The following is a 14,860-nucleotide window of genomic DNA, read 5'->3' as shown; positions in this document are numbered from 1 at the left end:
ACACTCTTGTAAGTTCAATTAGGCAGTACAGGTCACTATGAAATCAATTTGTACCTTTTGGTTTAGCTTTGCAATTATCAAATTATGACAATTCAGCTTCTTTATTTTTTGGGATAAAAAAAGAGCAATCCCATTAACCTTCAAACATATCAGTCATTAATGTGAAAATCTTGAAATTCTTGATTCAACTCTAAAGCATTTCCCTTTTCCCCTCCTTTCTTGCAAAGTGTAAAGTCTGCCTTGAACGCACCCAAAAACAAATATAATACAAAAAGACGTTGAAAATAGTTTTACGCTTCATTGGGATGGTTAAAATATGCTTCGCTGCCTCCTACTAAAATGTTGCCACACATAGGATGTGCAAACGAGTTAATCCCATGCGCACTGTTATGATGTCAAACAATACACTAAATAACGAGAGCATTCCTGGTCACTTGTATTTTGTTTTCTTCCACATAAATAATGTTATCATTACTGGTACAGTGTCAAATTGTGAGGCATTTAATTTGTGCCATTTAATGACACATGACTTGACTGGGATTGGGTGAGGATAGGCCTGTCAACGGGTCGGGTCTAGACCCGGATCCGGACCGGATCTGTGAAATTATTGCGGGTATGAGTAGGGATTTAATTCCGTTTTCCGGATCCGGATTCGGATCCGTTTTGTCAAACAAAAAAACGGGTCGGATACGGAATATAGTATTCCGGCCCGTATTAGACCCGGATCCGGATATAAATGAATTAATAATTTAAAAAATATATATTTATCAATATAATTTGATTAGGATGATGTATTTGAATAAAGTCAATTTGATTTCTTTTCTTATTTGGATTTTTCTTTGCATTAGTTAGAAATTAGTTTACAAATATATTTTTTTCTCATTTTTATTAGAAATTATAAATTTTGCTAAATTTGTTCGGGTAGCCGGATCCGGATCCGGGACCCGCCGGATCCGGATCTGGAACATAGACTAAAAGACCCGTCGGGTAAACGGGTCGGATCCGGGTCCGGTATAGTGATTCGGGTCCGAGCCCGGAATAATGAATTCCGGCCCGGACCCGGCCCGTTGACAGCCCTAGGTGAGGAGTCATAGGAGTAACTAGGGATTCAAAGAAACTTAAAAGAGTGATGGGTCTAAGAGGTGGTCTTCATGGGTGCGCTCGTGTCAAGGTTGATCAAGTAACTCCCGAGCTTGTTCGATCAAAACTCGAGTTTAAACTCATATTAATTAAATTTGAGTTCGAGTTCGAACAGTTCGAATTACTTGACGAATCGACTTTGGATTTAACATGTAAAGTTCAAAAGCTCGTCAAACTTAATTGAATTTCATATACACATATATGGTTTTTTAATTTTTTATCTATTTATATAAATTATCTATTTTGTCCCTTATTAAAAATTATATAAAATATAAATTTATATTTTTTAAACTTAATTAGGTTCGATTGGGATCGAATTAAGCTCGATTGGCTTAAACTCGAGCTCGAATTCGAGCTTGACTTTCAAGAGTTTGATGAGCTCGAGCTTTGAGTCCAGGTTTTTTAATTCAAGTTGAGTTCGAGTAATATATTATTTGAATTTGATTCAACTCGATTGCACCTCTAATTTTGGCGTCTTTCTCCAATACTCCAAATAAATATTAGTATTTTTTAAAAAATAAATTTTATATACACTCACAGTATATACACTATCACTATTAGATGCATGACATATATATAAAATTTAAATTCAAATTAATTATCATGCATTCAATCCTTACAGTGTATTAATTATTAGTGTATAAAACATCAATTCTTTCCCACAGCTTTAAGTCTTTACTTCCATTACGTAATTGGGAGGGCCCCCTTACAGCTTTGTGGACAATTTCTTACAAATCAGTCTCCTCGTTGTTCGACAGATCCTGAAGTAACACGAAATTCTACAAAGCCAACACCGTTGGCCATTTTCAAGAAAAGAAAACACAAATATATTGCCAAGAGTCCAATGCCCAAAAATCTGTCAAGCCTCATATTCCTGTTTGTTAAGACCACCAGGACCCATATTAAGCCCACCATCAAGAACCCAAATGTCACATACACTGAAGGATCCTGGGTAAGTACAAGAGAAGATGGAAACACGTTCCAGGATGAGAGCGTAAGCGACAGACCCAATCCCACGATAATGTTAAAAATTGGCCCTGCATAGCAGCCTGAAATTGCCGTCTGAGCTCCAGCTGGACCGCCTCTTTTGGCCATTGTTACATTTGACACCAAGTCCCCTAGGGAATTGCCCCATGCAAGAACAGTCAATCCCATGATAGAGTGGCTTATTCCTAGTATAATTCCCAGTGAAACTAGTAGTGAAATCAATTCTTGTGCCAAAATATAAGTCCAAATGATGCTCAATAAAAATGCTTCTGCTAGCCAGAGGAATTGATACTTTCTTGGTGGATTAGACTCATCGCTGGTACAAAATAGCAGCAGGGCAGAGGCAATTCCTAGTGATGCAGCAATTATATAAACCGGAAGCCATGATTTTTGATAATGGAAGTTCCATATTACTGCCAATAGGACAGGGGCTAATGCAGTTGACATAAGTGCAATTGCCTTGGACCATCTCTCCTCAGAAATTATTGGAATTGTTAATTTCCTAGGCAAGTCAAGAGGCAATTCTAGTATGAACAAAGTTTTCCAGAAGCAGCACCTTACTGTATCTTTGTGTTTAAGAATTTGCAAATTATCCTCGTCATAGTTATTCAAGATTGGAGAATCATCATCTGCAAATCCCAGCAAAGGCGTCTGAAGTTCTGTTGATAGTTCTTGGCCGTTTTTCACAAAGCTCCTGGTCAATGGCAACCGCCAACTTTCAGTTTTCGCGGCAGATTCTGCTTCTTTTTCCCCCTTTGCAAGAATTTCTGATGCAAAAATGGAACCAGCATATATAAAATACAGAGCCAGGAAAGAAAGAGCACCCCACAAGTTGATCTTGCCCATGATTATAATCAGCAGAAGGCAACAGAGGCAGAAAAGCAAGAAAGAAACATTCCTTGTAAAGCTTGAAGAACTAATTTTTCTGCCTTGATGGCTGATTGAAATGCTTATGATTCCAACCACCACACTGGATACAAAAAATGCACCGCCCAAAATGCTATTCAGGCCAATATCCTCAGTATTTCCATCTCCCATGAAAGAAATTATGCTAGAAAAAACGTCCGGTGCGCCATTTCCAAGAGAGAGAAGAGTTACACCAGCAATTGTCGGGGAAAGCCTCAAACATCTTGATAAGCCCTCCAGTGAGGTACAAAAGTAACTGCTAGCAGTATCACCAAGAAGGTAGAAAAGCAATACCAGCCAAATAGCAAGCAAAGTATAGCCAAGACGGGGGCTAAACGTGCAATGGAACAGTTCCAGATAGGAAATGTAGCCTTGTGGTTGGCATCCCTGGTGGGATTTTACATATAAGCACCGCTCGAACCTGCTATTGTACTTATGAAGACCTTTACAACCACTGTCTTCATTCAACAAGATGTGGTAGTTCTTGATTAAAGGGCTTTTTGCCCTGACGAAGTTGTTTAGGAAATTTGAGTTCGAAGATTTGAGATTGATACTAATGCATAAAATAAGAACAAGGAAGCTTATGTTGAGAAAAACAATGAGACACTTGGCTTTGTGCATGAAGAGGAATAATCCCATAGTTTAGCAACCATAGGGAGAGAAAAACTAGAAAGAAATAGAGAGTTCTGGGTGGGGAAGAAAATTAATTAGCTTTGGTGTTGAAAGAATCAAGCATCTTAACAACTTCCTCGTATAGCGGAAAGATTGAAAAATTAATATCATAAGGGATTTCTTGAGGAATAAAGAAGGACTTAAAGAATCACTATATAACTATCGATGCACAGGTTTATGAGTCGAGGATATTCTTATTAATAATTCGTGTCCATGCCAAAGACACTTTAGTCCTAGGCAGCTAAGGTTACCGTTTTTCAGATGGTGCTTGCCCCAGTTGGTACAATGGACAAGTAACATGCGATATTGCTCTAGCTAGCCAATACTCATTTTCCCCAGTTATGCCCAAAGTTAAGTTGGCCGACGGGTGGAGATGGGGAGATGTGCTCCAATCATACAAAATGTCAAAAATAATAATGCGGATGGTTCCAAACTTTTGGATGAAGAGAGCAAATTGTTGATTTCCTAATACTATAAACTGAAAATGGGCTTGAATGGATAGACTTCCTTCCACGTACGTCATACTTCAAAAATGTTATACATATCGAGGGAAGTTTTCCACGTCATTATTAAAAAGCTTATATTATTAATTAAGGGAAATATTTTGCTCGAATTCATGGTGATTATATTAGAAGATTCTTTGTAAATTGATTTACTAATAAAAATTAATTCTCTCTTCCCTCTCACTCCAAAAAAAACTCTCTAGCTAAAATTTTCTCCAACTCTCTCATGGAAGAGAGATTAGATTTCTTTGGTCTTTCCCCATGGGAGTAGCTTTCTCTTATTAGGAATTTCTAGTGAGAGATTTTTCTCTTTCAGGATTACCTAGCAAGAGTTTTTTTCTTTGCTAAACTTTCTAGTGAGAGTAAGGATTCTTAATGAGAGTTTTAGGTATTTTTTTTATTTTTCTTTTATAAGATTTGAATTTCTTTTTTCAAATTTTTTATTTTGATTATCAGGTCTGAAATTTCTTGGGTTTATTCTATAGATCTCACTATAATATTTGGACTATTCTATGGATCTTAATATAATATTTGGATAGAGATCTGGCAATTAAAAACATGTACAGATGTTCTGAGGTTGCAGTTATTTTATCTCATTTAAATTTTTTTTTGTTAAGATATTTTTTTTTGGAGCTTTACAGTATAACTTATATCTGTTCTTTAGATCTATACTATCCTACTATCCATTTTTTAGATGTGTTCTTTGGTATCCGTGTATATGTTTGATGATATAACTTTTGTCATTAATACATATTTTAATCAAATTACAATGTAAATATTAATAAGGATTTTCTTTGACCACGAGATATACATTAAAAGAGTTTTGTCTTGTTATAAGATCTGGCATTAGTCTATGTCTTGTTTTTGTCTATTTGCAAGAGTTGAATTATCAAAAATTTAAAATTCACCATAGATAAAATGCAATTTCAAGTAGCAAAATTTATGATTAATTTTTGAAGAACATATTAAATAAAAACTACTTACTTTTTTTTGAGATCATATATACTTTATACGAATGAAGTAACTTGACTTGTTTTTCGCTTTCTAATAAAATGAAGGCAAATATTTAAGTTCTTATATAAAAAAAAAAGGAGGACTATGTATACATGCAGTTTTTTTTTTCCTAGAAGGCTGTCTGTTAGAATATTTCTATGACTTATATGATCACATATAATATTATCAAAATATTTATATGACTTATAATATTATCACATATAATATTTATATGACTTATATGATCACATATAATATTATCAAAATAACATTTTGTTAATTAAATATATTCATTGTGTTTTATCTGATGATTATAATGATTATTGAGTTATATCTTATCATTTAATTAATGTAATAGATTAAGTATGATTTACGCGACGAGGGTCTATCTTTAACGAGAGTGAGGTGAGGGAAGGAAGGCTGGACTGCATATTCAAGGGTTGTGGATACTGAAGGAAGGAAGGCTAGACTTCATATTTCAGATTGATTGTGGATAGTGAAGATCTTGTTTTTATGTAACATAAAGAGAGTTAGGCGAAGGAAGGTTTTATGTAATATAAAATGAGTTAGGTGAGGGAAAGCTAGGCTGCATAATTCAAGATTGTGCATAATGAAGATCCTGCTTTTATGTAACATGTGGTAGACATGTGGTATCAAAATTTAGGTGGAAAACATGTGGTAATTTGTAAAACAATTATGTAAAGCAATTATGTCATAGTCTACGGAGTTTGAGATAAATTTACTAGAAATCAAGAATTCATTAACATACATGAAGATATGTATAAATCCGCTATTCAGAATTGAGAGTACGTTGAATTTGGTTGCGACTTGTTTCGGTTGTGATTTATATGTGATTAGTTATCGTCACTTTGGTCTTACCTGTATGACGACTCCGTTTATGTGACGTGGCTTCACCAAAGTTGATATCCAAGCCAGAAATAGAATCAGAAGATGTAAATGTGATGACCGATTATATTGATCACACTGATGTATGCAATAGGATACAAATAAATTCGCAGAATCATTGGATCTTTGAACTCACTTCTATTCTATTCCGTGTGCATTGCGTATTTATCTTATTGGATGATTTGCTCGTGGATTACTCCTTGTCCAACTTGTAATCAAAATTGGATAGAATAGAACTAGAGTATTTAGTTATAGACTGGATTTCTTGTTGCACTCGGCTTCGATCCGGACTCAGGAGTTGATTTTGGCATTTATTTAACAAGTTTTATAAGACCTTGTAGATAGGTCTGTCAACGGGCGGGGTCCGGGCCGGAATTCATTATTCTGGACCCGGACCCGGCATACCAAATCGGATCCGGATTCGACCCGTTTATCCGACGGGTCTTCTACTCTATGTTCCGGATTCGGATCCGACGGGTCTCGGATCCGGGTCCGGGTCTACCCGAAAAAAATTATGAAAATTTATAATTTCTAATAAAAATGAGAAAAAAATATATTTGTACACTAATTTCCAACTAATACAAAAAAAATAAAATAAGAAAATAAATCAAATTGACTTTACTCAAATACATCACCCTAATCAAATTATATTGATAAATATATATTTTAAATTATTAATCCATTTATATCCGGATCCGAGTCTAATACGGGTCGGAATACTATATTCCGTATCCGATCCATTTTTTTGTTTGACAAAACAGATCCAAATCCGGGTCCAGGTAACGAAATTAAATCCCTACCCATACCCGCAATAATTTCACGAATCGGATCTAAATCCGGACCGTTGACAGGCCTACTTGTAGATGATTTTGCTGCCCATATGGATTTGACTTCACCGTCGCTTTTACGTTAGACAGACGTGGCTTTTGTTTCCCCATTGCTGGTTTGTACTTAAGACACGTGGCTTTTTGCAATCGTTGGTTGAACAATCACATGAAAGCAGGTTTAGCACGGAATGTTGTTTTGGGCTTATCATGTTGTCACCAATTTATTTTAGAGCAAATTAGTTGGATGGCCATCAAACTTTCACGATCATTGAATTATTAAAAGTCTGGTTCTGTCCACTGAACTAGTTAAAGTTTAGATTTCAAGTCATTCCACTAGATTTAATCATTAAACATGACAGATCTGAGCGCTCACACGATTCACGAGACAAAGAAAGGAGGCAAAGTTAACGATTAGTCTGACGGAATGGTTTGAAATATAAATTTTAGATCAGAGTTTTAATAATTTAGTGGTCAAAATTCAACGATTCCAAAAGTTCAGTGGCTATCCTGATAATTTGTTCTTTATTTTAATATTTATTCTTATGGTAAGCCTTTTATGTTTGGAGTTCAAACGCCTAAAATCTACATTTAGGACATGTTTAAAAATATTGTGCTATGAATATATATGTAAATGAGCCTAGTAATGATGATAGTTACATGCGTATTAATAAGTAACGATCTGACCTGAAGAAAAACTTCAATTGCCATACCTTGATCTCATCATTTATCAAAACAAAACAGAAAAGAAATTTTGAGAAAAAGGATTCATGATGGCAATAAATTAACAGCAAAGAATAAATGTCGATTCAACTACTTACAGGGAGTTGAATAATTTCAGAGCAACACACACACATATACACTCTCACAATCTCTCATTTATTTATGTTCACTCCTTTCGTACTTTTCGATCCATTCCTCCCCCTTCGCCCATGTACCTGGATCTGCAGTACTCTATTGTTTTAATTCGATTAAAAATTGTAAGCTAGTACGATAAATAATGCTTATAAATAAATGTCGACAAGAAATAACACATATAACAATGTCATGTAGCCTGCGGAAACAATAAATTTTAGTGACTGTCAGAGAAATTTTCTGACAAAAGTTTTTGGAATTCGTTGGTAGAAAAGAGCTTGGATGTACCTCAAATACTTAAAATAAGATAGCCTGCACGAACAAATTAAGGACTCCATTATTCTGAGCATCTGGTTTTGAACTAAAAACACCGAAATTTAAAAGCATAACAGTCGATCGTCATTTTCCATTATCAACACAACAGCTCCGAGGAAGTTACCGAGCTTGTCGGATGCAAATAATTGGATGTCTTTCCTCTTGCGTTCCATCGTTGTAATATTTTGATGTAACCTGTTTTATATTTACGAGTTGTATATTTTATTTTAAATGTATCACTTAAGAAAAAAATAATAGTAACTACATTTTTCCCCCCTGTAGTGAGAACAGTACAGACAACAGAGCGGCAGCGAACACCGTACGAAGCACAAAACCCATTAATGAGGGGTCAGTCACTCGACAAAAGTCCAATTATATATTCCTATATCATTGGCACAACAACCATGAATGATGAGTTCACTGAATAAATCTGATCATATTTTCCCATAACATGAGCTATGGGCAGGTATGAGTGACTTGCTTATTTGGGAACGTGGAAATTTGCTTGGTGGTGATTAATTGAATGCTAAATTGCTAATACTGGGAGCAACATATCATCTCCAGACTTTAAAGAAGCAAAAAAAAAAAAAAGACAGAAGAATTAATCATCCATTCCCCCAAGATGAGGAACCGCAGCTACTTGGAACATGATCATCCCTTGCGCCTTTGTATCCTTTAAAGAAGTTCCAGTGGACTTCAGACCCTGAGATTAGCAAGACGAAAGATTGAAACCCGTAAATAATTGCAGGCCAATAATAACGCAGTGTTAGGAATTTCGTGACAAAATAGTAATGCACATACTGGTCGTATTCAATCAAGATTTTGCCAGCATTAGTGTCCGCGATTATGGCAAAGGCATCTTGGCTGAGATCAAAGGTGCCTCGACAGTTACGACAGAAATCAACTATCTCAACTTCAACACTCTGACCAGTGCAAGGGCGTGGGGTGCCGAGGTTCGTACCATCAGTGCAAGTTATTCTGTATCTTGTCCTACAGGCAGCACCATCCTGCCATATATCAGCGCTGGCTGCGGCAATCAGCCCTGTAGGGGTATTGGTTCCAAAACATGCTGAGGCTGCAAATTAAACAAAATCCTATCAAGAACTCAGTGTTTGTAGCACAAATGCATCACACAAGTGGAACTCTGAAATTGGAAAAATATTAGTGGAAGATGTGTCTAATGTTGATCTAATATTCCTAGCTACGCTTCTGCTTGTGAAATAAAGGAAATTTGATCTAACTATTATTATGTGAAAGACGGAACTTACGGTCATATTGTGCGTAGAAAGTAGCGGTGCCATCATCCGCATGTGCAGTAAAAAAGAGGGTCACCAAAATGCCTACAAGCACCATATTATTGTGCAATGCTGCCATTTGTCTCCTCTTCCAAGCACGTAATTCTGTTGCTTGAATTGGTAATTTGGTGATGAAACTCAATTGGTTTTCCACACATTTATAGGGAGCAGTCTCGTGTATACTTCCAACCCCGGCCGACCAAAACATTGTGTGCAATGAAGCTGAAAACTAGTGGAAGATATATTCCAAAATTAAGTTCTTATGAAGAGGGTATAATTATATTTATTAATGCAAGATCCCGTATAATAAATAAATAAATAATGTAGCCTCAACTACTAGTAAACAATGCTCAGTCCCCGACTGATTCTATTTTGTGTTTAATATTTGATTTAGTTACTTAATTATGAAAACTAAATATAACATAAATATGTATTCTTTGTTTCCAAAGACACTTTTGTTAAGAAGCAAATCTCATAGAAATCCGGACTTCCAAATTTTGTTTTTCATCTATATATGTAACACAGAAGAATTTTGCAAATTAATGATAACAAAATATTGATAATAGTTCTTAATTAAGTGTCCTCAGTTCATTTTTTTTTTCAATTTTTCCCAATCAACATTGAGATTGTTGCATGGCATATAATTTATTTTTATTTTTTCCATGTATACATGTTAGTTAGATAGTGGCTAAAGTTAATGGTTCAGAATTTAAAGATCTTGGGTTCAATTCTCCATTTTCCCCTCCTGCTTCTTACACCTCACCCCTTCTCTACTTATAAAAAGATTATTTGTAATACAAAGCTAGCCGGACAGTAAAATGTACATATTAGAGCTGCTTTCTTTTAGTTAGAAGAATGGAAAGATTCCTGAACAATATAACCACAGTGAATCATGAGAACTAAATGGCGCCTTGAGTTCGAGTTACATATTGTGGTAAGCACAAATCTTCCAAATTAACGTTCTTGAAACAGCTTATGTATAACAAAGAAATTAATGGTGCATGGCAATCATCTATGTTTGAACGAAGTTGTAATCATCTTAATCATGACTGCCGTACATAGGCAATCTGAGTTTGCAATGAAAAGACACTTGTAACTTCGTGATGGTTGAAATCGTCGAAAATTGTATTAGCAAACATCAATCATTACAAGCGAAGCAGGCTGAACCAATATAATTAGGTCAAGACAAGAGCATGCACCCATATTAATTACTGACAAAAAGCATAAAAGGTATCATCAATTATGTGATTAAAAAAATAGCTTCGTTGGAGGAAGATCGTGCATCCGGCCCGAACGGAGTAATAAGCTGATTAATTAGTTTCAAGTTTCAAGTTGCACATTGTTCTTCTTGTTCCAATGAAACAAAAACAGAGAGACTGTATATAGTGACAGTTCTCTGTGTACATTGCAAAATAACAAATTTTAGTTTATAGATTATGCGTTAGAGATCAAGTAGCTTGTTTTGAACCTCAGAATTCTCGAATTTACTTCCTCTCTGTATGAACTTTGGCTTTAGTTCCTTTTTTGGGTACATCAAAGAAGTAGCCAATAAAGTTCTTGTTATCCACCAGTAAATGATTTTTTTTTTAAAGGAAATGTATTCTTTGTATTAACTCATGATGGGATTGTTTCATCATACTCCTATAAAGTGAAGTTAATCGATCCAAGAAATTTTAAGAATTGGCCAAAGGGCTAATGATAGCACAATCACTAGCATGCCTAAGCTAAGTCAGGAAGTTTGGTTGTCAAGACCAAACACTAAATTTACATGCATATCTATAGAGATATCTAATGGTCATAGCCTAGGCATTTTTAAGATATAAATTCAAACTACTTTAGTAGATCTACTTGTTGCCTAGTACATTCATAAGTGAAAAAAATAAATTGGGTCGATTGCTCGACCTGCAGTAGATTTGAAAAAACACGTACTCAATATATATATATATATAAGCCAATAACTTCATAATGGGATGGTCCGTACAAGTTGTAGATTACCTGATATTGGGATGGTCATTACTTGGATTGAAATTTTGACCCAAAAAAAAATTACTGGGATTGAAATTAAATTTTTTTTTTTTTTTTTTTTGTAATTTCCAGTTCAAAGTTTACATAAGTTAAGAGTCATGGAAAACTCTAAACCGTTGATTGAAGAGTGACACATGACTCCTTACAGCTTAACCCTAGTACTACCCACACCATTGCAAAGAAATTAATGGGCACTTTTTACCTGGCGAATAAGTAATTAAAATTGAGAAAAATGAATATATTGATTTTGGGAGGGGATAACTCCACACCCTATCAATTAATTTAGATCAAAACTCTAAAAGTTAGCATTAAATTTTTAGTGGTTAATAGTATTACTTGCAACATCTTGCAATTCTAAATTTACACTCCAAAATTACTCCAACACTTGGTCTTGTGGCGATTAAATCTTGGAGAAAGTGATATTGTTTAAACAAGGATCAATCAATATAATGAAAATTCTGGGGATATAGTGGCAAAAGCCAGGCGCTGGTATGCACCTTTAATTGCGTAAACTGCAACTTTCTTGCTCAATTATTTTGATAAGTAATGAGAATTAAGATCATGGTGATTCAAACGCCATAGTGAAGACGCTTTTCAAGACGGCGAGGTTTTTCTTGAACTTGCAACAGAAATGGTCGAGGAGGAGAAATTTGCTAGCAAGTGCATTAATCAAATTTTGACGGTATCTCATCAATTAAGTACTGCAGGCTGTTGGGGGAGGGTTGGGTTGGATGGTACTGATGTAAGTTGACTTCTGCTGCAGGCTGTCTATTTTGACTTTTGGGACCAAACTTTAATTGAAGAACATGGTCAAATTAATCGGCAAAACATTCTGCACTCGATTTTTGATGGTTGCGGTGTACTGGTAACTTCCTTTTGCAAATCCACATATGTTATCATATTAGCAATTTGGCAGTAATGGTGTGAAGTTAGAATGAAAAGAAAATATCAACTTTGCCACTTCCACCGATATTGCATATCTTGGGTGTATCCATGCACATATAACAGGAAAAAGAAAATCAACATGACTGAAATTTTACTGCTAATTTTTCTTTCTTCTCTTTTCTTCTCCATTTAAGGATTCCAACAAAAGGAAAACTTATGCGTTATGTTATATTCTATTTAGTCCTTAATCTTTAATTTCACCGTTTAATGTCCTTTCATAGATGTTTTGAGTCAATTGAGTCCTTATTTGTAAATAGTTCACTTCGTTATTACACCCAAAAGATCCTAAATATACTTTGACCCAAACTTCTGTTCTGCTATTGAATATATTCCTTTTCAAAAAAAAATTTATACGACTAAATAATGTAGAACAACGCAATGAGCAACGTATAGGTCATCAAATTTTTATCACTATAATGTATTAGTTTTGAGCACTTTCATAAAGTTTAATTTCTCGAGTATTAATTATTTGAAAAAAATGAAAGGTTCAATCCAATAGTGGTTTTTGATTGTATTGTGGTAGCAAATTAATTAGTGGAATAAACTGAGGACTTAACAGAAATTTTCAAAAGCTTTAGCATTTACTGAATCTTTTGGAACACTTTAGGAGTTTCAAAAGTAAATTTCACAAAATGAAAGAAACTAAGGGGGGTCAAGTAAACTATCGGACTTGGGGCGAAAAGCTCCTTTTCTTCCCTCTCATTGAGCTTCAGTCTATGGTCCAGAAAAAATGCAAATGTTTCATCATACAAAATGAATGAAACAAGCAAGTGTAACTAGAAGACGACGCATAAAATTAGTCATAAATTTTACTCCAAAGGAAAAGAAGAAGAAGAAGAATCAGAATCAGAAAATGGTAACTCAAGAAAAAGAAAAAGTTAAAATCCAAATGAAACAAGCTAATGCACCATTAAAGTTTCAGAGGCTTTCACCAGATGTAATCTTATTTACTCATAAGTTCATGCTACAAAGTAGTAGCTCATACATAGATTTTGTAGCGTACATATTCCCATGGGAAATCTACTTATTTCTGGACATCCTTTTCGGCCTTCTGAAAGCTTTTAAAATTCAACTTCAAACCCTGAAAAATACGAAGAAAGTTGGAAATCAATTAGTACTTCAAGTCTAAGCAATTCCGTTAGATGAAGAAGAAATTTTTGGTCAAGACATAATAGGCTTACTGGTCATATTCAATGTTAACTTTTCCAGCATTTGGATCAGCAATGATAGCAAACGCTTCTTGGGAGAGATCAATTGTTCCTCTACACCCGGGGGGACAATAATCAACTATTTTAACCACAACAATCAACCCCTGCATTTAACCACAACACTGCCCCTGCATGGTTGAAGGACACCTAGGTTTGTACGTCCAGTGCATGTCACTCTGTAGTTTCTCCCACAGGCAGCCCTATTGTCCCAGATTGCATCACTTGCAGCTGCAATCATCACCCCATTGTTTTGGAAGCCATAACAAGAAGAGGCTGGTTTACAAGGCAACAAAAGTACAACATTTGTGAGAAGAGAAGGTCGTAATACTTTTGTCTGGCTAATATCACATGTTGCACTTTAAATTATACTAGTGATAGTACTAAAGAGACACCCTACGAAAATGCTGAGAGATTAAAGAAAACGATAAAATAACTAGGAATCATGCAAGACGTATACAAATATATCTTAACTAGTTATCTCTCGAATTAAATGACAGATTTGCAAAATCTTGTGCAGTGCATGATAGTACTGAAGAGAAACTTACGAACATAAGGTGGTGTATAGAAAGTTGCAGTCCCCGTAGCTGCATAGGAAACAGAAACAAGGCTTGCCGCCATGGCAATCATCATCAGAACTCGCATTGTGGCTCCCATTTTATTTTATTTTTTGGCTCTCTCCTAAAGGATTTAAACTCTTCAAGGTTTCACTTTGAGTTTGAACTTTCTTGAAGAGCTTGCTCGATGAGAAAACTGAGCAATGCCTCTGCCTTTTATAGGCGAAATGTTGAAGACATGGGGGTGTTGCCCATGTTTATGAGGACCTCAACCGAATAAATTCATTATTTAGGCCCCGTCAGGTTTTACTTTTCTTGATTCAAATCGTATTACTTGGTATAAACAATGAATTTTTGCTTTGATGGTCGGCGATAATTTATCTCCTGTAGCAGTAGGCATAGGGTCAATTTGTTGGCAAACAAAACTAAATCAATTAAGTTTAGAAATTATTGCTGTGAAAAATGGTTAGAACTTACAATCACAAGTTGGATTTTTTTTTTTTTTATTATAGTCAAAGTGTAAGAGTTTTTTTTATTTTAATATAAGTGAAAGAATTTGAATCCGAATCTCTCATTTACAACCTCGTCCTCAAATCACCCAACTATCCATCTCCTAAACTGTAATAGTATGCTTACCTGCATAGTTGTCCGTTATAGTAGTTACTCTGGCTTCCGAGAACTTTCTTTTGCAGTTTACACAGAGAAGGTTTCATTTTTTTTCTTAATAATTAT

The 14,860-nt window shown here is 35.1% G+C and overlaps 2 protein-coding genes and 1 pseudogene across 2 annotated transcripts; all 3 read right to left on the bottom strand.

Annotated features, from left to right (window-relative positions):
• Positions 1-1,808: 1,808 nt before the first annotated feature.
• Positions 1,809-3,673, bottom strand: LOC113776220 (cation/calcium exchanger 1-like). Its single transcript, XM_027321333.1, has one exon. It carries the CDS (start codon positions 3,670-3,672, stop codon positions 1,876-1,878), a length of 1,797 nt encoding a protein of 598 aa, XP_027177134.1. The 5' UTR covers position 3,673; the 3' UTR covers positions 1,809-1,875.
• A 5,029-nt stretch (positions 3,674-8,702) lies between these two features.
• LOC113773619 (EG45-like domain containing protein) lies at positions 8,703-9,475 on the bottom strand. Its single transcript, XM_027318250.1, has 3 exons — positions 9,370-9,475; positions 8,899-9,176; positions 8,703-8,804 (listed from the first exon to the last, which is right to left on the bottom strand). Exons 1-3 carry the CDS (start codon positions 9,473-9,475, stop codon positions 8,703-8,705), a joined length of 486 nt encoding a protein of 161 aa, XP_027174051.1.
• A 4,068-nt stretch (positions 9,476-13,543) lies between these two features.
• Positions 13,544-14,339, bottom strand: LOC113774703 (annotated as a pseudogene).
• Positions 14,340-14,860: the final 521 nt, after the last annotated feature.

This window comes from Coffea eugenioides, chromosome 6 (assembly GCF_003713205.1).
Source record: "Coffea eugenioides isolate CCC68of chromosome 6, Ceug_1.0, whole genome shotgun sequence".
Classification (NCBI taxonomy): Eukaryota; Viridiplantae; Streptophyta; class Magnoliopsida; order Gentianales; family Rubiaceae; genus Coffea; species Coffea eugenioides.
This window is presented reverse-complemented; position numbering and strand designations above follow the sequence as displayed.

What these genes read in the sequence shown, in the direction of transcription:
- LOC113776220 (XM_027321333.1), bottom strand. Translation starts at nt 3,672, where the DNA reads ATGGGATTATTCCTCTTCATGCACAAAGCCAAGTGTCTCATTGTTTTT.
- LOC113773619 (XM_027318250.1), bottom strand. Translation starts at nt 9,475, where the DNA reads ATGGCAGCATTGCACAATAATATGGTGCTTGTAGGCATTTTGGTGACC. An exon ending in TTTCTACGCACAATATGACC is followed by an intron (nt 9,177 to 9,369) that starts GTAAGTTCCGTC and finishes TTTAATTTGCAG; the next exon opens with CCTCAGCATGTTTTGGAACC. An exon ending in TGATTGAATACGACCAGTAT is followed by an intron (nt 8,805 to 8,898) that starts GTGCATTACTAT and finishes TGCTAATCTCAG; the next exon opens with GGTCTGAAGTCCACTGGAAC.